Source organism: Centruroides sculpturatus, unplaced genomic scaffold, assembly GCF_000671375.1.
Source record: "Centruroides sculpturatus isolate CEXI.00-Female unplaced genomic scaffold, Cexi_2.0 scaffold389, whole genome shotgun sequence".
Classification (NCBI taxonomy): Eukaryota; Metazoa; Arthropoda; class Arachnida; order Scorpiones; family Buthidae; genus Centruroides; species Centruroides sculpturatus.
Window position 1 is genome coordinate 319,307 of NW_019384624.1, and position 23,265 is coordinate 342,571.

Sequence of the window (23,265 nt, forward strand, 5' to 3'; positions counted from 1 at the left end):
CACAAAAAAAATCTAGGTATATGTGATTACAATTATATCGTTTCACGTAAAATATCATCCAAAGAAACCAAGTCACACATCATAAGAAATTGTGTGGAGAAGGTCGAATTGCCTTAGAATTGTGCAGCCATGCCACATTGGTCAAAAGTAATTGGTACGTTGCAAAGATTAAACTTAATAGCAAGAACACAGTGTATTGAGTATTAAAAAAAACAAGTTCAATCCTTGCAAAATAGCAGTCGCTCACAGAACCGTGCAATTAATTTCTGTTTGCAGTATTGCAGACCTGAAATGATGCATAGTACAACCGGTACACTGTACAATCTTCTATGGTGCGTGACTTTCGTAAGTGGCCGAAATTGTAACAGACGTATAACGATGGAAACTTGATTGTCGAGTACAATATAAAATATAATTGATTTTCTCCCCTTGGATTGGCCTTCATTTTCTTTATATCTGGTTTGATGAAGATAAGTTGAAATTGGTTTGTGAATTTGAACCATTCAACAAATAGAATATGGAATGTAACAATTTAATTCTTTGACTTCTCTACTTTCACTGCTTTACAAATTGTTTGAGATTCCTGTTCCAAAGTTACAAAACATTGGAAACTGCAGTAACTGTTTGGAGAAAAATTGTTATAACTTTTAGTAAATATTCTAAACACTTATAAATTGAATTAATATTAAATAGGCTAATTATAGCTTGAAAAGAAAACCTTTAGACAATATAGTTGGTTAAGTATCAGTGTTTCTCGACCATTTGTCTGCGAACAAGTTTTATCATACAGACAGTAGCACAAGTTGATTGCGAGGGACATTTAAATAGTAATCCAGAGTTACCATGCATACTTTGTTACGTGCGGTAACTCTAGATAAGCATAATTCATTGTTTCACTAATTTACTGGTCCGCAATGAGAAAAAGGCTGAGAAACGCTTGTCTAAATAACTGTTGGAGTATTAGGTATTTTTAGATTAGATTTTTAGTCAATAAATTGAATCTCAAACCCACATTTCCCATAAATTAGATGGGGTACTTTTCCGGTTGAACTAATACATAACCATTTCATTTTAGCAAGTAATTACAGAGTCCTTTTATAGTACTAGTCCCTGGTTAGTCACATAGAGATGAATCTGTCCTTATTTGTGAGTTTAAGCCTTGCTTAGAATAGGTCTTTTTTAAAATACGTAATAATTCACATTAATACAAGATAGCAGCACAATTAGTGAAGAGAATTTGTCATTGAGGCATAAGCTTTAATTTGGACGTAGCCCAGAAGAGAATGATTAACAATAGCGAGGTTGCAGCCGACGTTTTCAATGCAAAAACGTATGTCGGAAGTTCAGCACCACCTCTCTGTAAACCTAGAAGTTTGACAATGGCATTGATTCCACTGATATTCCAAATGCCATTGTCAAACTTCAGGCTTACAGGGAGGCAGCGCTGAACGTCCGATATACACGTTTTCGCATTGAAAATGTCTGCTGCAACCTGACTAATAAGGAAAACTACAGCATTATCCAATAATGTATAGTTAAAGCTTGGGTGTAATAATTTAGTTTCAGCAATTAAATTTCACACAGTGGTGCGATTTCCCTTTGGCTGTCTATTGTTGCAATTTTTGGTTCGGGTATTGTTTGTGGAAGTTTTTCCCACAGCTTCTGTTAATGTCTCTGTAAGTCTTACAATGGCCACCAAATAGTCCAGAACTAACAATGAGATGTTGTTCTCTACTGGCCATTACTTGTTTTTTTTACTGGTATGGCGGTATGCATACTCTTGCTGAAACAAAAACATGTCATCTTGAAAATTATCTTCTATAGTGGGAATTAACTTACATTCCAGAAATGTTTTAATACACAACAGAATTAATTGTTCCATGCAAACTACATAGTGTATGGCTGTATGGGAGATTTTGGAAACTTCACAGTAAACCACATGCAATCAGGTTAAATGCTTCAGATTTTCTCTTCACTTGCTGACCAACATTATCACTGTAATCAACAAATTCTACCGTGTTGGATAAGATAACCTGTTTCCAGTTACCTACTGTTCAGCTTCATGTTCTTTTGCCCACACGAGACATTTTCTGGCTTGTGCATAAGTGATGGGAGGCTTCCTTTTAGGTTTACTTGATATATAGAGCACAGTAAAATGGAAAGCCTACATGAAAGAACTAACAATTTGTAAGAGGATGCAATGCAATTTACATAGATAACAGTCTCTTCTTAAGTTTCTTTAGATTATGCCAGACTGCAGTTTTACTAATGACCAAACATCTGAGAGCACTTCTCATTGTGAACGGTTGCATTACAATTCTGTCCTTTATCTCATGCCATGCTTTACTCTGACAACATTTACATTTGCTAACCCAAACAGGTAACATTTCATGCAGATATTTTGACTATCATTTTCTGTACAAGTCACTTGTCTAAGGGCGAAACTTTCCACCTGGTCTAATAGTCTTTGGCAAAAAGAAAAAGTATTAGATAAAAAAATAAAAAGGTTTAAATAAAAGTGTTTTCTTACTTTGATGTCTTAATAAGATATGGTTATCACAACCTTCTGTTCCTTTTTAAAAGAATTCTTTGATTTTTACAATTTGAGACTGGTAGGTCTAATAGTTTTTGCCATGTCAGAAAGCTCCTGGAACTATAATAGATCACTAATGATAAGGTAAGTGTTTCCATATTTCCTATCAATTTCTTCAGCACACACATATGCTCACCCCATTGCTCATGCCATTGTTGGAAGCACTGCCGGAAGGCTTCTGTGGAATATTCGGTAGTTTGGCCATTGCATCCAATCGTGGTTGTTGTGAAACGTGTCTCCCGAGACTAATTTTTGGTAGGAAATTGACAAAAGTCACTCAGAGCAAGATCCAGTGATTATGGTAGTTGGATGACAACAAGAAGTGTTTTGCAGTGAAGAATTGCTGCACAACAAGTGATTTGTTGTTGTTGTGATACAAGAACCACCCTTCCAGCCACTCGATGTTCTGTTTCCTCTGAGATGCATCCAACAACTTATGCAATACAGGTAACCCCCGTATAACACAGTAGTTACGTTCCAAAAAATTGCCGTGTTATGCAAAACAAAGAACTAGTACGAAAAGGAGGGTTAGGTTCCAGAAATTAAAAAACGTGCTACTGTATTTTCATAATTAAGATAAATATCTTTATTAAAATTTTCTTAAATAATACATATTATGGTAATATAAATTAAACAATGTTTTCTTTGTCACCACTAAAAGCACTATTGATCGAGAGCGTTTTATTTTTGGCAAGTTATCCTTTGAGCATTTTTCTGCATTATTTTCAGATTCATGCTTTACCTTTTGCAAAAAGTGTATGTAATTTTAGATTGCTTGCTTCTAGTTAAAAGATCTTTGTAAATTTCCTTATATGGTGCTAAGCACTTATGGAATAAGGGAAAAACATCTGGCAACACAGAAGCAGAAGCGTCGAGATATGGCAACATTGAAACAAGTTTCGAGAAGGACCATGTGTATGGAGATGAGAAAAAAAAATTTACACACTGAAGTACTAATAGTTCACGAAAATAATAATTTTCGTGAACTATTAGTACTTAAGTATGTAAAAATTTATTACATTTCATGTTGTACGAGGGTTTTACCCATTTCTCGAACCGTGTCAGAGTGAATCCGTGTTATAAAAGTACCGTGTTATACGGGGGATGGTAGCAATTCTTGAACCGTGTTAGAGCAAATCCGTGCTATAGAAGTACCGTGTTATACGGGGGTTACCTGTACTTGCATGTAAGAATGACCAGTAACACACTCCATGTCAAAGAATGCGACGACCAAACTTCTGAATATTCCAAAAGAAGTCTTCTGACGGTGCTTCCAACAGTGGCAGGATTGATGGTGGAAAGTGTGTGTGTAGGCCCCTATTTTGAAGATGATTTAGGTAAGTGTTTTCAAATCTTACTATTACAGTTATCTACCACAGTTCCAGGAACTTTCTCACTGCCCACTTCACATATGTCAGCCACTAAATTTAAACAGTCATTATATGTTTAATTAAAGAAGATTAAGATAGTGTTGATGATATAACTGTGGAATATGAAACAGTTGTAGAACAAATTTTTGTACTGTGTGTGTCTGTTTATGTATGTCGGATTTGACATGTAGTGAGATACTGTGGTATCTTGCAAAATCGTTAGATGCTTGTTATGAGTAAAAATCAGGACAAAAATTTTGGATTTAAGCCGAAGATGGCCAAAAAGCCTGTCAGTTACCAGATTTGAGCAATTTAACTGTTAAAGACTAAATAGTTCAATAAACAAAGCATCCCGGTGAATTATTTACAGTAAATGTGTTAATTGTATAAATGGAATTTGCTGAAGATGGCCAAAGTTTAGGTCCGAAAGACTGATTTGACTGATTTTAAAAATTCCTTATTCTAAACTTTACCTTTTTCTTTCAATCCTTTTCCAAAGTTTTTTGTGACAAAGCCTATGCAAATTACAGAAGAAAACCAAGCCACCAGTCCCAATCCTCCCGCCAAATAGATGGCGATGTATTGAGCGGGATGAACTTCGAATTGACGTTTCGCCTATGGCAACACGAGAAAAAGAGAATTAAATTTCGTATTTCAGAAAGGTTATGTAATTCGATTAAAGTTACACTTGCCACATGAAATATGTAAATGGTAAAAACGGGTTGTGAAATGCTGAGGATCAAGAAGAGAAATACCAATACCTTCTTCTCATATATTATCTGGAAAAAAGAAAAAACAGTTCAGTACTTAAAAAAGATTTTTGTTTGCTTTGAAATATTCGAAAACTAATACTTACGCTTCTGTTTCCAATTGCTATAAATATGAATGTGAGTGCCAAAACGATCTTATCAGAGTGGACGGCATCCGATCCATTCGCTGCAATTAGAAGGACCAAGTTGACCTATAAAATCAATTTTGTTTAAAGAATTTAATGGTTTGTCTATTACGGGGCTGCCCGACCGGTTGATTTGCGAGCTCTCCATCCAATGTATGTAAATTTTTTTTGTAGTTGATTCTAACAAAAATACAATGAAATCAGAGGTTAGTACATGCAATGCGATACGATGCAACTGTTAAAGTTTTAACAGTTGCATCAAAACAAATGTACAGATAGGCTATGACATTCCCCAAAAAAAGTAGCTCATAATTCTCAAAAAGGTCGGACGGCCCCATTCTATTACCAAAAAAACATTCGTAGTATAAATCTCAGTACATAAAATTACATCCAACAAGGGTTGTGCTGGTGTTTCGTGATAACAAAATTCTTATCGATTTGTGTAATTGCGCAAGCAAGCCCAGTCATGGCTTTGAGAGGAGAAGCTTGCAATTTTTCACCAGGTCCAAAGAAAATTTGGGACCTATAACTATTCCCACCTTCATGTTTTTTGTTTTAAAAACAATTTTTTAAGACTGCTTTCTAGTACAGTGGAACCTCGCTTAACGAGCACCTTGCACAACGAGCAAAACAAATTGTAAAAAAATTACTCGCTTAACGAACGATGATGAGAGGAGACATCCTGGATTGTGCGCATGCTCCATTAGTCTGTGTTTAGCACTTGTTCCGCTAGCATCTTAGTGTCACTCGTGATCAAACATTTATCCGTACTTGTGTTCACAAATATTATGTATAAACATCGACTGTTATATAATGAACACCAAATTCTTGGCCTAGGTAAAGGCTATAATTAAATATTAGAAATTTGACTAGAGGTAGGCAGTTATGCTGCCATCTCTTACTAAATTCAATGACATTTTAATTTGGAATTGGTCTAAATTATTAAATTTAAATACAAGATTGAAGTATAACTGCCTACCTTTAGTCAAATTAATTAATTTCTAATATTTAATTATAGTCTTTACCCAAGAATTTCGCATATCATTTAGCGTGTTTATCAGACATATTATCTGTGAATTTTTGTTTATTGCAAATCGAATTCGCATCCAGGTTGGTTCATTCCATGCTAAAAGAAATGATAATGACTATTCACGCGCCTTAACATATATTGTATAATTTTCTTTGAATAAACATTATACATAAAATATTTGAGTATTTTTTCAGCATGGAACACACTACATTAATTTCTATGGGAAAAATTGTTTGCTTAACGAGTGTTTTGCATTACGAGTTAGATTCTGGAACAAATTATGCTCATTAAGCGAGGTTCCACTGTAATAAAAAAGCAAACATCCTATGTATTTCATTTATTTAAAAAAATGGCAAAAGGAGCCCACACTACTCCCAGACTATTGAGCTCTTGATATCCAGAGTCCAATTATCTCGTGCTGGCCAACTTAAAGTTATAGGAATAACAGGGTTATGACCCAGTTTTTGGGTCTAAATATTCCAGAACTCCACTTCAGTTGCATTTAGCTCCAGCCAAGATGCATTAATGTACACCTGCAATAAATTATGGATTTGGATCACAATCCCTTGAGAAAGTGTCTGCCTAACAACAGACCTGATCGGATTCCGCACAGGATATACATGCTTAGAATGGACCAGATTTATGTACCAAGCTTTACACTTTACACGTCTTTAATGAAACTTATTTAAATTTACCTGCATATGAAAATCGAACACCAAGAGAGTTTTGCAGAGCATCATCATTTTACATAAAGACTGTAGATATTCATTGGCACCCACCATATATTGAATTATGATGCCACTTGAATAGTATCTGTAGCTAAACCTTAAGGTTGCTACAATAAACACAGGACCAAGAACACAAACAAAGATAAGATATGCCTGAAAATATCATTAGTTCAATATCAGAAAAATTAAATTTTCAATAAAAAAAAAAGGGGGGAGTCCAACTCACCAGTTTTAGATCATCAGACGAATCGGAGACATAATTTATGATGCCATATGCCAGAATGAGGAGAATTAGGACGGCGAAACCAATTAACGCGAATGCCTTCTTTGCTAAGATCCCGTGGATGACATAATAAAGGCAAAATGCTAAAAAGTAACATGTTATTGATTTACGTGCCATAAAACTTATCAAGATCTTAGTTTAATCGGTTGTAATTGCCAAAAAAATATTCTACTAACTGGCAGTGTATGCTAATGCCCACTCCAAAGCCGACGATTTGTAGTAAGCTATCGTGGCCGCCAGGCTCCATATGGTTGAGAGGAAGGCCAGTGCTGTAATCATGTAGACTCTCTCCCATTTTGTTAATACTCTACATATTCTGGTCTGAAAATAAAGAAAAAAGTTTGTTGGGCTCGGTTTAAATGTAATTTAGTAATGAGCGACACGGCCAGAATTTAATTGGATCATAACATGGGCCAATTAAAATTTGGCAGTAGAATTTACGTCACGTTAGTCTGTGTGTTTATGCATTTGAAGACTGTATGAGTAAAATCAAACTTCCCAGGAACCTCTTCTTGTCTGGGAGAAGATTGACGACCAATTGTTTTGAACAAAAATGTAGTTAGTCTATATATCTGACCAATAAAATTGTGGCATTCTGTAGCACTACTGAACATAACCCTCAAACCTCCAGATATGTTTGATTTTAATTTAATTTTTAGATTATCTTGCTAATCTTGAAGGTACTTGGGGGCACAATTAACAAACAACAACTCTAAAATTAAAGTGTAGGAGTTCCTTTTCGATTTTTAAAGCTAACAAATTCTTGTGTGTGTAAGCACCATCTTCCAAGAGTTTGTAGTTTGTCAGTAAAAAAAAAAAAAAAAGCACTTGACTGAGCTTTTCTTTATACTAAGTATCTCAGATTCCTGGCTCTTCTTTCAAATACATAGTTTTTTTTGTTTTGTTGTCTGTATAGCCTCATCCTCCCTTATATTTTCCAGCAAGTACCATGTCTTTCTATTTAACCTTGCTACTCATATCAAATGCAGTCTCTGCTAAAGGGGTCGTCACTTTACCTTTCACGCCTTCATCTAAATATTCCTTCGGCCTCTTTGTCTCTCTCTACACAAAGCATTTGTTTTCCCAACTCCTCTCCTATTGGTACCATACATGCTCCTGGTTTTGTTGTTGTTTTACTTCACGTTCTCATTCCTAAGGCAATCAAAAAGAGTGGGAACCATTTTTTTCTGAGGCTTTGTAAAACCTTGGACCCTACAAATTCGCGTAATGTAGAGAGGCATTCCTTGTTTGTATCACCTCCTCCTTTTCCTCCTCTTATAGAACCACATGTATGCACAGGTGGTTCTACACTATTGTTAAAACATTTTATACATGTGATCAAATATTTAAATAAACAAATCACAGAATAATAAATTCTCTGGCTTGTCTTTTTAGTAGTAAATGCAGTAAGATGCCAGCTTACCACTCTACGGAATCCAGGTTTAAATCATTGTGATGGGAAAATATCGAGTCAAAATATCATTTTTACCAAACTTTCCACGAAAATTAGTCGATTAATTTACATACTCACCAGCAAGTTGGGATTCGGAACGGGCTTCTGTTGTTCGACCCGAATATTTGCATCAGAAGAGTCGGCCTGAGTGAGGCTTTCCACATCACGTTCGTTATTAGAGGTCATGCTACAAAAGAAAGAAACCATCATGAATAACAGAATATGTCAGAAGAAATTTAGAAATTTTAAAATTCCTAAGTGTGTTCATTTAAATAAATCTACCATAACTGCTTATTCAACTATCATTAATCTTCACTATTCACTGTGTACGAAGTATTAAAAACAACTAGTCGGCATTTTGCACTAATTAAAATCAATGGAAAAAATGGGCTCGATTCTCTATAATCAAATTTATTTTGTGGTTGTACGTGGCAAGAGCATTAGCCTGAGTCGGTTCAAATTTCATAGATGAGTTAGTTTGAATATGTAGTTTTGCTGCTTGGCCACCCCATAGTTTTAACTACCCACTTTGTCGGTGCTGAAAGGGCTTTTTAATCATATCCGTCACAATCAACGAAATCCTTTTAAGGTCTCGCTTAGCCGAGCTCACGGTGGGGGTAGCCAAGCGATGAAGGATGAGTCGGTTGTATCTATTGATACAAAAAGTATCCAAAGGTTTAAATACCTAGATTTGATCCAGATTGTCTGTAGGAGCATCCTAACATCTTTACTTCTTGGGTTACCTATTGTGGGCGTAACAAAATCTACAGTAGGCATGGAAGAAAGGGATTTCTTAGCACTCAAAGTGTAATTAAAATTAAGAAAAAGTTTTCCTTGTCAGATATTTATCTTTAGAACTGGCTCCATGTTTTACAGAACCAAAGTAACCGAGCATGGGGCATCTCTAAGCCCTCGTGTGAATGCACAAGTTTGAGTTGGACAGACGGCCAAGCAATCAAAGTATCGGCCTACTGGTTTGGGGGATCCGGGAAGGAATTTGGTCTTCATAAAAATGTTTGAGGAGTTTGAAAAATTCAATAAAGTTTATTTCCTTTTAATTTGAAAACATTGTGAAAATAAATAGAGAGAAGTGACACCAATTTCAAAATCCGTAGACTACAGCACCTCTTGCGGAATAAAGGGAAACAGCTGAATTTGTTTGGAACACTAATTGGAAATGTAATGTAAGTAATGTCAATTTTTGGGTTAGTTGGTTACAGCAGTGCAATTCATTGGTAATCTGCCAAGGGGATACCTCCTGGGAGAACTTTTATTGTAAAATGGCTCCTATTTAAGTGTTAGAAATGTGAAGAAACCCAGAAAACTCCACGTGGCCAGTCTGCTGCCAAAGTGCAAGCCAGCAATCAACTACCAGTGTTTGGTGGTCGTATCCACTCAGCCACCGGTGGGCTAGATCTCATTGACATGACATAACAAGACAAGCACACCCATGGGACACACATGTCTCCAGCATTCCCATTCTATCAATTGAAAACAAATGCCTCACAAACCCACGACAGTGTGAAACAACTTACTAGCAAAGTGTAACGAAAATAAAACTATGATTAATGTAGTGCTATTGTCTCATAGTGTTTTATTTTGATAGAAGTGCAAATAAATCATTTTACATTCATATCCATTACATAATTGATGCAGTGAATTTACATTGTAATAATACTTAATTGGTGATGCCGACCAATGTGATAACAAGTGGCACACCAGGAGGGGAGGTTAAAAATGTGGAATTTTAGCACATCATTTATAGATGGCCACACACTGTGTGCTACTTGTGCATTCCTTCAGTAAAAAAAGCCATTACGTAATGTTCCCGTAAGCTCGGGGACACACCAGCGGCCAGTGTGGGGACATTGCCAGGTCCGGGAGACGAATTTACTCCTACACCCGCCTTCTATGGTAATTAATGGGACAACACTGTGTCGCCTTTTACCCCATTGTCCCACCTCTTGACGGCCCCGGTCGAGTGCATAAAACCGGGGAACCCGTCGGTTGCGGGTTCACGCCCAACCAACAGATCGGTTGCATCTCTTCTCAGTTTTCTTCACCAAATATGACTTATTGGTTTAAAATGTAATTTCGACAGCTGCCAACAAAATTATTATTCCGCGAAAATCTATAATGCAACGAATAAGGGAAGTTCCTGTAGGGGAAAAAATTGTTAAATTCACTTTCATTTTCTCCATTTATTTCGTGCGTACAATAAACAAAACTTTATACTGTTCTACGTCACACGGAACAAACATCTTTTATTTTGAAATTTTTTTTTTTTTTTTTTTGCTATTTCTAGTACAGAAATTAAAGAATCTGTCGGTACTTACAGTCGCCATCTATCGTTAACTTTAAGAACTATATTATTGCACGTGTAATCACAATTATCGAGTTTAAAACAATAGAAACGATGTTACGATAATTTTTTTTTTTTTAAAAAAAGGGGTAATAAAAAATATCGTTATTTAAACCAAATCATCTGCACTTTACGTAAATAAATACGAAAAACTCATGAAAGTTTTACTTACTTCGCTTCCATTAGCACTTGTCAGCTTTAAACGTTTTCCAGCCTCTTCTCCCCTTTAATGCTGTCTACGTCATCGCTACAACATTCTTTGTGTTCATTTACAACTTTCCTTAAAGAAATAACCGGAAATGACCTGACTTGCAACGTTTCCGACTAAATTGTGCAATAACTCGAGTCCAGACACACGTGGCGCCATCTAGGAACAATTTTCGCTTAAAATAAACACGTTAATTAAAAGAAAAAGAAAAATTGTTTAGAAAATTACAGTTTATAATTTTAAAGCCATATTAATATTTACAAAATATTTTATTACTCTACAAATCAAAATTACAAAGTAGAAAACAAAAATTAAATTTCATTGTATGCGTGTTATNTAGAATTCGGCCTGCAACCTGAACCAGTTCTGGACGTTTACCTCGATGATCTCATCATCATGTGGAAAGTGATGAGATCTACAGCTTATTGTGAGCGATCGCGTATTACATAAAATTGTTTAGAAAATTACAGTTTATAATTTTAAAGCCATATTAATATTTACAAAATATTTTATTACTCTACAAATCAAAATTACAAAGTAGAAAACAAAAATTAAATTTCATTGTATGCGTGTTATGGCGCTGATTACAATTGGTTAATGTTAATAAAGTAAAAAATATTAGCTTGCACATATATAAATATTAATTATTCGCCGAATTAAATTAATATTAAAACGTACAAAAAATTATTCGATTATTGATTATTTCACAAATATTTTAAATTTTAAAGAATTGTCAACAGATGGCATAAATTACCAAATGCCAAATTGTTCTCGATCGTTAAACTTTATAGCCAAATAATAGCAATTCCGTATAATCTGGCAAACATTTTTAATTTTAATAATAGACAAATAAAAATTTAAAATTTTTAAAAATAGAAAGAAAAAAAAGCTTCATATCACAATTTTCATTATTTTAAGCAAAATATTTTTTAAAAATTTTTTTTTTTTTTTTTTTTGCTTTTTTTAGTACAGAAATTAAAGAATCTGTCGGTACTTACAGTCGCCATCTATCGTTAACTTTAAGAACTATATTATTGCACGTGTAATCACAATTATCGAGTTTAAAACAATAGAAACGATGTTACGATAATTTTTTTTTTTTTAAAAAAAGGGGTAATAAAAAATATCGTTATTTAAACCAAATCATCTGCACTTTACGTAAATAAATACGAAAAACTCATGAAAGTTTTACTTACTTCGCTTCCATTAGCACTTGTCAGCTTTAAACGTTTTCCAGCCTCTTCTCCCCTTTAATGCTGTCTACGTCATCGCTACAACATTCTTTGTGTTCATTTACAACTTTCCTTAAAGAAATAACCGGAAATGACCTGACTTGCAACGTTTCCGACTAAATTGTGCAATAACTCGAGTCCAGACACACGTGGCGCCATCTAGGAACAATTTTCGCTTAAAATAAACACGTTAATTAAAAGAAAAAGAAAAATTGTTTAGAAAATTACAGTTTATAATTTTAAAGCCATATTAATATTTACAAAATATTTTATTACTCTACAAATCAAAATTACAAAGTAGAAAACAAAAATTAAATTTCATTGTATGCGTGTTATGGCGCTGATTACAATTGGTTAATGTTAATAAAGTAAAAAATATTAGCTTGCACATATATAAATATTAATTATTCGCCGAATTAAATTAATATTAAAACGTACAAAAAATTATTCGATTATTGATTATTTCACAAATATTTTAAATTTTAAAGAATTGTCAACAGATGGCAGAAATTACCAAATGCCAAATTGTTCTCGATCGTTAAACTTTATAGCCAAATAATAGCAATTCCGTATAATCTGGCAAACATTTTTAATTTTAATAATAGACAAATAAAAATTTAAAATTTTTAAAAATAGAAAGAAAAAAAAGCTTCATATCACAATTTTCATTATTTTAAGCAAAATATTTTTTAAAAATTTTATTTAAGCATCAACAAAAATTGAGCAAAACACAAAAATAAAAAAATAATTACTTTAAAATATTCTAAGATATTATTTGATAAATAACAACAAAAAATTATTTTGACTAGTTAAACAATGGACAGTGGAATCACTTTCACTAAAATTTTATAAAATATTAGTATTTTTAATTCTTCCCATAGAAAATTATATAATTTTATTCATAGAATATAATCTCTTATTTATATACATTTTATCAAAATAGTTCTTAAAATGCAGAATTTGATCGACTTTGCACGTATACAAAACTTCCTCAGTCACCCGGTTTCTCCGCCTCCTCCTGTGGAGGTGGAAGCGAGACTTCCGGATCCAAAACTTTGGTCTTCTCGTCTCCATACACTGCCAAAATAAAATTGAGAACTGTTACATTTTGGCACTTGATTGTAATCTACACACACTTAAAATGGTTTCGAATATCCATAAAAATGAATAAAAAATAATTTTCTTGAAGTGAATTTAAACAAAGTCTAAGAAGTCGAGCCTTTCGGCTTCAGTTCCCGGCTTTCTTTCCCACTTGCCAATTTATGCAAAAGGCTACAGAGTAATTTGGGAGATTTAGCTCTAAAAAAGGCCCCTTGCCGTGGGCCCGACAAGCACACACATGCAAATTTGATACTACGTGCTCAAGCATTATTTTGCATTCCGAAAACAATTACTCGAGATTATCAGTGTTCTTTCAAGTCATTGCACAGAAAAAATAATAATAAAGCAACTACTGAAACAATTATGGTAACATTATGCTTTACAATTGAAACAATGTTAATAAATACCAGTTTTCTCTTTATTTACACCTGCCTTCTATGGACAATTAATGCACAAGAAAGCAAATTGTAGGATGACATCCCGTAGCTGGAATTTTACCCCATTGTCCCACCTCTCGGCAGCCCTCTAGGTGCTGTCCTCCCACGTTTTCGACTCAATTTGAGTGGCAATTGGGTCTTTAGGGACGACAAACTGCTGCTCGGAAGAAATCGTGACCTGTGCATCTGGTTTTTTGGGAAAACTACCTTGTAAAGAAGGCATTTAGTAGTATATCATCTGGTTTAAACCAGATGAAATATTACTAAATGCCTTTCTTACAAAACAAAACATTTAACAGAAACAACCAAATTAATCTAAAATAATTTTACATGAAATTGGATCTACAATGTAACAAATATTTAGCCATATTTTTGATGAAAAGTGTATATATCTTGCCTACCTATAAACTGCTTTTTAATTTATGTAGGAGCAACTATTGAACACAAACACCATATTTTATAGCAATAAGCTTTTCGTTTAAATTTGTAAATAATTTATTTTAAATAGTAAACGTCTTATACAGAATGTTCTTGCTTCTTTGATTTTAAATTCCATCCTTATTAACGCAATGTACAAATTGTGCATTTTTGGCATAGGCTCTTATGAGATATTGATAAAAATTTAAGAATTGAGTCACTTATCTTAAATATCAAAAAAAAAAAAATGCTTGAAATGACTTGAAACTTTCTGTCCTTGGCGATCACAGCGACTGTAGAGGGACAAGGCAAACACATTGAAAGATCCATTATCTCAGATATATAGTGAATAATTATAATAATCTTTTGCATTTGTGTGCATGCTAATTGTGTGTAGAAAACATCAAAACACTAATGATGTATAGTTGAATTTGGTAACATTTTTACAATTATGCCTTCTTCTGTTTTAATAAAGGCTCTAACTTGTCTGAATCATAATACTAAGCTCATCCAGAAAGTAAGTACCATTTGAGTATTGAAAAAGATTTTCAATTTGTTTACATTTGTATTTTATTACAGAAAAATCCACATACCTTAAACTACTTTTTGACAAAGTGACCATGCGAATTAAGACGTGTTGTATCTTGGCACTAATTGCAACATACCTGCTTCGTAGAATTCGGCCTGCAACCTGAACCAGTTCTGGACGTTTACCTCGATGATCTCATCATCATGTGGAAAGTGATGAGATCTACAGCTTATTGTGAGATATTGAAAAAGTTATGGCATGCGATACAGAACAAAGACTACTGACTTCTGGGCATTGTGTTCATGCATGACAACACAGCAACCGCATACTGCACACGTAACGATGACGCTACTTGATTCATTTCACTGGAAACAATTCTATCACCCTGCTTATAGTCCAGACCTAGCTCCATCTGACTTCCATTTGTTCTCTCATCTCAAGAAATTTCTTGCCAACCACCACTTTCCAAGTGATGATGAGATCAAGGTAAATGTCCAGAACTGGTTCAGGTCGCAGGCGGCCAAATTCTACGAAGCAGTTATGTTGCAATTAGTGCCAAGATATGACACATGCCTTAATTCGCATGGTCACTTTGCCGAAAAGTAGTTTAAGGTATGTAAATTTTTCTGTAATAAAATACAAATGAAAACAAATTGAAAATCTTTTTTAATACCAAACAGTACTTACTTTCTGGATGAGCTTAGTATTATGCTTGCAGGAGACAGTGATTAAATTTAAAAATATTTATTAAAAACGGGTATATTTCACACCACGACTATCTCATTATAAAACTAATGATTAAAAGAATTTAGATTCAGACATATCTAAAACTAATTTATGCTGAAAATTTATATTTATTTTTACTACCTTTTTCTTTCAATCCTTTTCCAAAATTTCTCATGACAAAATACATGCATGCCACCTTTCCGATCCAGACGATAATGGCCAATGATCCGCACAGATATGTGGCACGATAGAGAATTTCTTCTAGATTGCGCGCCTTCGGTAAGAGAAATATGCTAATTAAACTTGTAAAATTTAAAACTAACAAATGGACTAAATAAATACGTACCTTATAAAATAGATAAATGATGTAAGCAGGTTCCGAAATACTCAAGATCACAAACAAAATTACTAGAATTTTGTTTTCGAACCTCATCTACAAAAATTTTTTTCAATGTATGAAAAATGTTTTTATCGTTTAAAAATTAATTATCCAATATTTACACTTAAAAATCCAATTGTAACGAATGTAATTGTGATAGTAAATCCAATACCGAGGATGACTGCTTCAGTGGAGTCAGTATTTGTCCCATTTTCCATAACGAGTAAAATCATGCTTCCCTATAAATAAAATACATGATTAATCAATATTTAATAAAATTTTTTAAAGTAAATATCAATACATAGATACGTAGCTACAAATGTGTCCGAAACTTAAGGATGTATGACATTTGTATACGAATATGAAGAACCATACACAAATGCAGCAAATATTACTCAAAGTCTAATACAGAGTAATACATAACTTGTAGGATTTTACAAATCAAAGGAATAAAAGTCTTTGATGAAAAAGATAACATACAACGGTTGAACTTAAGTGGAGAATAGATGGAAAGTACTTACCAATACCTCCCACAATACTTAGACAGAGAGAACTGTGAGGCCAGGACATCACCCCAAGGACGGGAACTGGATGTCAAGCTAAAATCAATAAATCGGTGACTTATTTCGTAAATAGGACCGGTGTGACCAAAGAACGGGGTGCAAGATGATTTAATTGTTGCATTTCAGACCTAATTGACAGATCTGCAATTGTGAGAACGAGAGAGGGATCGTCCACCGGGGTAACTTTGGACAGTCACCTTATAGAGAGTTCAAAGTGGGACCTGCTGACACTCCTGTAGAAGGAGCGGCAGTTGGGACAGCTGTGTCTTCTCCGGGACAGAAAAATACACATTAGGTAAAATTTACAGGTCCATCATCTGGAGAAAGGCTTGACCCGACTCTGGAGGGAAATGGCCCAGACAGGGATGTTCAGCGACCCCACGGCCTGAATAGCGTCCCTGGCAACAGCCCAGGGACAAATAAAAGTACAGGGGACCATCATTCGAACCAACCAAAACCTCGGGATTTTGGGAAGAAAAATGTTATAAAAGCCTGAGGTCTCAAGGACACAGGGAGGTTGTGAAGTGGTGATCGAGAGCATTAGTTGAGAAAACCCAAACTAGGAACATAAAAAAAAGGAAGAAGGGACGCCAGGATCTGACAGGCTTCCTAACACAGGCTTCCCTGTGACGACTCCGTCCATCCCTCCAACTTCCAAGACAGTGCCAGTGACAAACCTTCTCCTGAACCTTAGCATCAGTACTTTGGAGACGGACTCCCTCCACATTGGACTCGCAATCTGGAAGACGACCTTTCCCCACCTTGTGAATTATATAACATCAGTATAATGCCATCATTGTAAGCATGTTTTTATATCAATAAATGTGTGAATTTTGTAAATTCGGTCTCTGTGTGAGTCTCTGTGTCCAGCAAACCACTACCCCATACATAAAAAGGCTTTCTTGCATCCTGACAGATCGCAGGCAAAGCGAGGGTCCTTTAACCTCAAGGTCGACACTCCTAGGCAAGTAAAAGTTGAAAAACCCACAGTGATACTCCGGGCCACTATCCTTGCCAGTCGGGTTATACTACCTCACAGACCCATCGTGGAATATGTCCATCTTGAAATGAGATGCAGCACTCGATGCCTTGGCAGGCTCGTTTCTGACCAGCTCAGGGACTTTTTCTAGCTATTGTGTTTGTCCTCAAGTTTTGAATATGGGTGTATTTACATTGAATTTGATTCTCATTTATAACGGCATCCGCGACATTTACCAATGTGGAAATCACTCGCTCTCATTGTATCACCGAATCAAATTTTCACGTGGTATATCATACATTTTAATAAAACAGAGCTTGATTAGACTCAAATACTCCTACCATTTCTGTCACACACCGATCTCATATCCTCAAGGTTTTGCAACTATTATACTAACATGATATACTTTGATGATATACTTTACAGTAATCCTTGCGGTTATGGATCAAGATATATAAAAATGACTTTTGGTTGATTAGTATTGGAAGGTATAGTAAAGAATATCAAAAGAGGTTAATGTGTTAACTAGTTCAGAAAAATATGCTAATGTATGAATGAGTGGTTTCAGATCATGTTCTTTCTGCCAACACTTCAGCATAGAGTATTTTAAGGAGGAAAACAGATTGACAGGGTTTGGTTGCTATCCTCAAGCAACACACACAAAAGCTGCTAGTTTGAAAATGATGTGAACTAATAATAAAGGTCTTCCAAAAAGAATGCTATCATTTTAAATTATTGTAATTATGTTAATTATTAGCCAAGAATGTCATAATGTACATTAAAACATTGGATAATTGTCCAAGTTTCACATTTGCCCATTATGGTTTCTCAGTGTGCGCACCTCATGTCACATAGCAAACACCCAACCAATACTCAAATTCTTAAGCTTGCTACAGTGTAATCATTGTCACTCCTCTCCATGGCTCTTTCAGATTATTCTGACTTTGAGAAGAGCAGAACACACAACCTTTTCTCTGTTGAGGAGTCACAATTTTTGTTTACAGTGCTTCCTAGAGGTAGTAGTAGACAGACTTTTGAATGCAGATGAGACTTTGATGGTTATTCTATCAATTAGTGTGTGTTGCATACCTCTTGGATAATAATTAATGTACTTACAGTAATTTAAAATGGCAGAATTCATTTTGGAAGGCCCATATATGTATGTTGAACGTATATACTTACATAATGTATTACAATATAATTCAAATACATCAAGTTGTTTATGCTATTATATATGCTAGGCTCAAAGATTGAAAACAATGATAATGCTGAAACTCATCGTAATCATTTCTATAACAGTTCCAACACAAATTTCACATCATGACTCTTTTTAAGAAGTCACAACACAAAATTTATTGTATCTACCGTAAATCCACAACACATTCTGGTCATTTTTCCACTCATTTAACGTTTTCAATCTTCATCTTCTAACACACAGTCAAACCTCGGGTTTTGAACTCTTCTCTTTTCTAACAATTTGGTTTATGAACAAAATTTTGAAAGTAATATTGGCCCCAGTTGCCAAGCAAGCTACTCGGCAAGAGCCGGCCATAGATTAGACACACACAGACGGTCAACTCTCTACACGTCTTGTGTTAAAGAAAGTTGACCACCCAACCAATTGACAATGAGACCACCAATTTGGAAGTTAGGGGTGCCAAAATCACCTCCTGTCATTGTCACGACAAAAACCATCAACAATGACATTATTCAAATTGCATTTCAATGTGCATGCGGGTAAGTTACTACTTCCATTTAACGGTACACATCGCAATTGAATTGACATCAAATTAGTTAATAAAAACTGCATTAACTGGCATTTACGAATCAGTGCTTAAAGGTGCTTAACTCAACTTAAATAACAAAAATTGATTAATATTATAATATATATTGTAAATATTGACGGATATAGATAATATTATATTGCATTTGTAGGCATTTTTATGCATAAAATACAGTTAAGGTAAAAAAAATTCTTTGTTTAGAAGGTCAGAAACAGATTAATCCATTTTATATTGTTTCTTATGGGAAAATTTGTTTCATTTTGAGAACAAGTCGATTTTCAAACAACTTTTAGGAATGAGTTAAGTTTGAAAACTGAGGTTTGACTGTATATACATAATAAATCTTACCTGTAACTGGAGATCAAACTTTAAGAGTGTAGAACAGAGAAACATCAATTTACACATGGATTGTAAGTTGATATTAGCCCCTACTGTGCGGTAAATTAAGTTTCCAGATAGATAATATTCCCGACTCAGCCAGATTCCTGCCATGATCAAAATAGGACCGAGAATGCAAACCAGTACAAGACGAACCTGAAAATAATATCATCTTTTCTGCATTAATTATTATTAAAAGATTTGCAGGTTTATAAATTAGTTATGACTCACCACTTTTATGTCATTGTTCTTGGAATTTGCAAAGTAATTCATAATACTATATGCCAAGATGATAAAAATAGTTGTGACAAACACCATTAATTCAAACGGTCTCTCTTTTAAAACACCATGAACCACATAATAAAAACAGAAAACTGGAAATAATATATGTATTACGTTGATAATTTACATAATTTAACAACAAAATAAGTTGCTGTAAACGAACTGATACAGATCAAACAAAGTTCACTTGTGAGGAGTAGAGTTATCAGCATTACGAACCAAACATGCTCATTACTGCCATGCTATATGATGAAAATCACTTAAATCTAACATTTATTTACTTCAGAATCAAGGAATTTGAAACTAAATAAATAATTTGCTAGTGCATAAGAGGAATAAGTTGGTTCCTCCTACCAAGTCTACTTACTCCTCGCAAGTAGAGTTCTCGTTTGATCACCCCATATAACTTTATCAAAATCTTGTATACAGGGCAAGTGATAATTATGCCCCCTGCTTTACAGATACTAAATTTACAGATATTAAATTACATGATATTACAAAACTTATCCCAGTGAAGGATTTCAAATATCATGCTTTGTGATGGAAGGTGAATCAATGGAACTGTTGCATATGGGAGCAAAACTAACTTTCCCAAAGAGTACATCAATGACATTTGCCAAAAGTTAATATCCTATGACTGTTGGGAGCATCTTTCCACACTGTTCTGACTTAAATTGTTCTTTCAGACACAAAGCAGCAGAATTTATTCAGTAATGAAGTCTTCCTTCAGTTGGATGGAGCTCCCACCTCACTGGGACAAGATTCATGCTACTCTAATTTCTTCCCTAGATGCTGGATTGGGCATGGTACCAATATTGTGAAACATCACATTTATGCGAAAAAAGCTGTTCTCTATTTAGGAGCTTATAGAGACAATTGTGGCGACTGTGCATGTTGTGACACCAGAAATGTTATCGGAAGTATTTATGGAAACAAAATGTCGCACTGGAACATGCATTGACAATGCGGGTGTCCATAATAAAATAGAGATTCAAAATCCTTCACCGAGATATATTTCATAATGCTAAACTTAATGGGTATGAATTACAGCACAGTTTCGTTCAAATAAAGCAGGAGACAAAATTGTGGCCCTTGATATATTAAATTAAATTAGATTTTAATAATTTAATGTTAAAAAGTCTACTAACAAGTTGTATATATTAAAACTATTGCAAATGTAAAGTCAAATGATGTTTTATCCAGCTTCGTCATCGTATATATTGTCAATATCATAGAAGTAAGCAGAGAGACAACAGAACCGATCATGTACAACCACTCCCATTTCGTTAAGCTGCTGCAAGTTCGGGCCTGAAAATAAGAATTTAAATGTGTAAACTATACATTTTTATATGACTTTCGTCAATTTTATATTCAAATGAATGAAAACATTTCAATTTGAGTTGTTCCTAATAAATAAAAACTTAACAAATCACCATTTCTGTACTTTGATGTAGTGGAAAGAGCAGCGTTTTTTGTTATATTAGTAATTACAGTAATGTCTGATCTGAATTCACAATAGTTTCTGAGTAAATTGTCATCAAAATGCACCCATAAAATTAACTATGAGAACCCTAAACAAAGAACAAAAACTATCAATATCACAAAAGGAGATTGGGAAGAGTAGTGCTACAAATTACAATATATAGACAGGATAAGGAATGATAGACAAGAGAAAAAACAGGACCATATCTCTAAAATGTGTGTTGGTCCATACAGCAATAGGAATTAATCAGAAGTCTAGCTTAAATGATGTAATTATTGTTTCGACAGGAGTGGGTCCCTTTGACGAGTGACAGTTTTGTCAACGTTTTTAAAATAGCACTTAATGCACTGTTTTATAATGACTCATTCATTAGAAACTTCTATTTTACCAACTTTAACAAGACATTAAAGCCAAACAATCTTTGCCAAAATTATTAGGCTACTATTGGAATACCTCACCTCATTAAAATTAAATACGAGATGATGGCTTAACCACCTACCTCTAGTCGAATCAATTAGTAATTAATTATTAACATAGCCATATAATAGTTTGATAATTTGGTAAAGATATTTCACTTGAATCGATTAAAATTGAGTTACGAGTTGTTTATATACACTGTTGACCATTAAATTTGCTACACCGTGAAGGTGGCATGCAACAAATGCAAAATTTGCATAAAAAGTACAACATGCTGGGATATGCAAATGATTAGCATTTCAACCCATGTTCTCAAAGCAGGTAAGAGAAAGGCCACCTTTCAATCCATATAAAAGAAAAGATTGTAAAGCAAGTTTCTCATATGGAAATCTTATTCACATGTTGGTTGCTTGTGTAAAGATTTTATTATGCTTCGTGTAAGGAAGAGGAACACCTAACAGCACGTGTCAGAGTTTGATCGTAGTAAAATCAAAAAGGTTGCTGTAGAAATCACAGGGGATGCAAAGAACAGTTACTCATAGATTCAGTCATTCTACGGCAAGCACACAAACAACACAGAAACGTACACACGGCATATATAGACTATAGAAAAGCATTTGACAGTGTTCCACACAGTTGGCTGCTACATATTCTACACATGTACAAAATACTCATTGCATTCTTCCAAAACATTATGCAGCACTGGAGAACAACACTACATCTCAGGTTAGTAACACTTCTATACAAACAAACAAAATATTCATTAGGCAAGGAATTTTTCAAGGAGATTCCTTGAGTCTTCTCTGATTCTGCCTAGCCCTGAACCCATTATCCAACATGTTAAACAACATGCAATATGGCTACAATATCAGACATGAAAAATCAACACAGTTTACGCTCTCACATCTCATGTACCTGGACGACATAAAACTTTATGCATCCACACAAAAACAACTTCATCAACTCCTACAAATCACACATTCATACACTAAGGACATACAAATGGAATATGGCCTAGACAAATGCAAAAAACTTCACATAGAAAAAGGAATCCCAAAGAAAGAAAATTTTGCACTTGGAAATGAAGACATTATTGCATCCATGGAAGAGGGCGAATTCTACAAGTATTTAGGATTCCAACTGGCCAAACTAAGAGAACATACACAAATAAAGCAAAGATTAATTAAAGAATACCAAAGTAGGTTTAATGCTCTCCTCAGAACACAGTTAAAGCAATAAACACATATGTCATCCCAGTATTCACATATTCTTTTGGAGTTATACATTGGACTCACACAGATCTCGAGCAACTCCAAAGGAAAACAAGAACACCACTTACTAAGCATAAACAACATCATCCTAAATCTGCCACAGAAAGATTAACCCTTCCACATAAAGAAGGCGGACGTGGTCTGATCGACATAGTTAACCTTCACTACAAACAAATACAGTCACTACGAGAGTTTTTCTACAAGAAACAAGAAACATCACAGTTAGCAGAAAGCAGTAACTCTAGCAGACTCAAATAACACACCATTAAACTTACACTCACAACATACAGACATGACACAACATATAAAAAGCATAGACAACATTAAGCAATCATGGGCTCAAAAGGCTCTCCATGGCAGGCATC

The 23,265-nt window shown here is 34.5% G+C and overlaps 3 protein-coding genes across 6 annotated transcripts in view; 1 reads left to right on the plus strand and 2 right to left on the minus strand.

Moving 5' to 3' along the window:
• LOC111625563 (selenocysteine lyase-like) overlaps nucleotides 1-23,265 on the plus strand; it is a 51,475-nt gene that overhangs the window by 20,069 nt on the left and 8,141 nt on the right. The window lies entirely within an intron of this gene.
• Nucleotides 545-12,129, minus strand: LOC111625565. 2 transcript variants are annotated; one of them, XM_023368731.1, is made up of 9 exons: nucleotides 12,119-12,129; nucleotides 8,431-8,539; nucleotides 7,076-7,220; nucleotides 6,843-6,982; nucleotides 6,584-6,769; nucleotides 4,820-4,924; nucleotides 4,656-4,742; nucleotides 4,437-4,578; nucleotides 545-620 (listed from the first exon to the last, which is right to left on the minus strand). In XM_023368731.1, exons 1-9 carry the CDS (start codon nucleotides 12,127-12,129, stop codon nucleotides 595-597), a joined length of 951 nt encoding a protein of 316 aa, XP_023224499.1. In that variant the 3' UTR covers nucleotides 545-594. The 2 variants fall into 2 exon arrangements, with proteins under 2 accessions (XP_023224499.1, XP_023224498.1); XM_023368730.1 differs by lacking the exon at nucleotides 12,119-12,129 and adding an exon at nucleotides 10,887-11,188.
• Nucleotides 12,193-23,265, minus strand: part of LOC111625564 — a 21,192-nt gene continuing 10,119 nt past the window's right edge. Inside the window, exons 3-10 of one of the 3 annotated variants that reach the window (XR_002756749.1) lie at nucleotides 20,878-21,037; nucleotides 19,679-19,821; nucleotides 19,418-19,603; nucleotides 15,866-15,982; nucleotides 15,711-15,797; nucleotides 15,506-15,638; nucleotides 13,083-13,231; nucleotides 12,193-12,313 (exon numbers count right to left, since the gene is read on the minus strand). Coding sequence is in view for 2 of the 3 variants with exons in the window: in XM_023368729.1 (XP_023224497.1) it covers nucleotides 13,146-13,231; nucleotides 15,506-15,638; nucleotides 15,711-15,797; nucleotides 15,866-15,982; nucleotides 19,418-19,603; nucleotides 19,679-19,821; nucleotides 20,878-21,037 (912 nt within the window). In the remaining variant the exon portion in view is untranslated. Of the gene's footprint in view, nucleotides 12,314-12,903; nucleotides 13,232-15,505; nucleotides 15,639-15,710; nucleotides 15,798-15,865; nucleotides 15,983-19,417; nucleotides 19,604-19,678; nucleotides 19,822-20,877; nucleotides 21,038-23,265 lie in introns of those variants that run through there. The other 2 variants (XM_023368729.1, XM_023368728.1) reach the window with 2 other exon arrangements.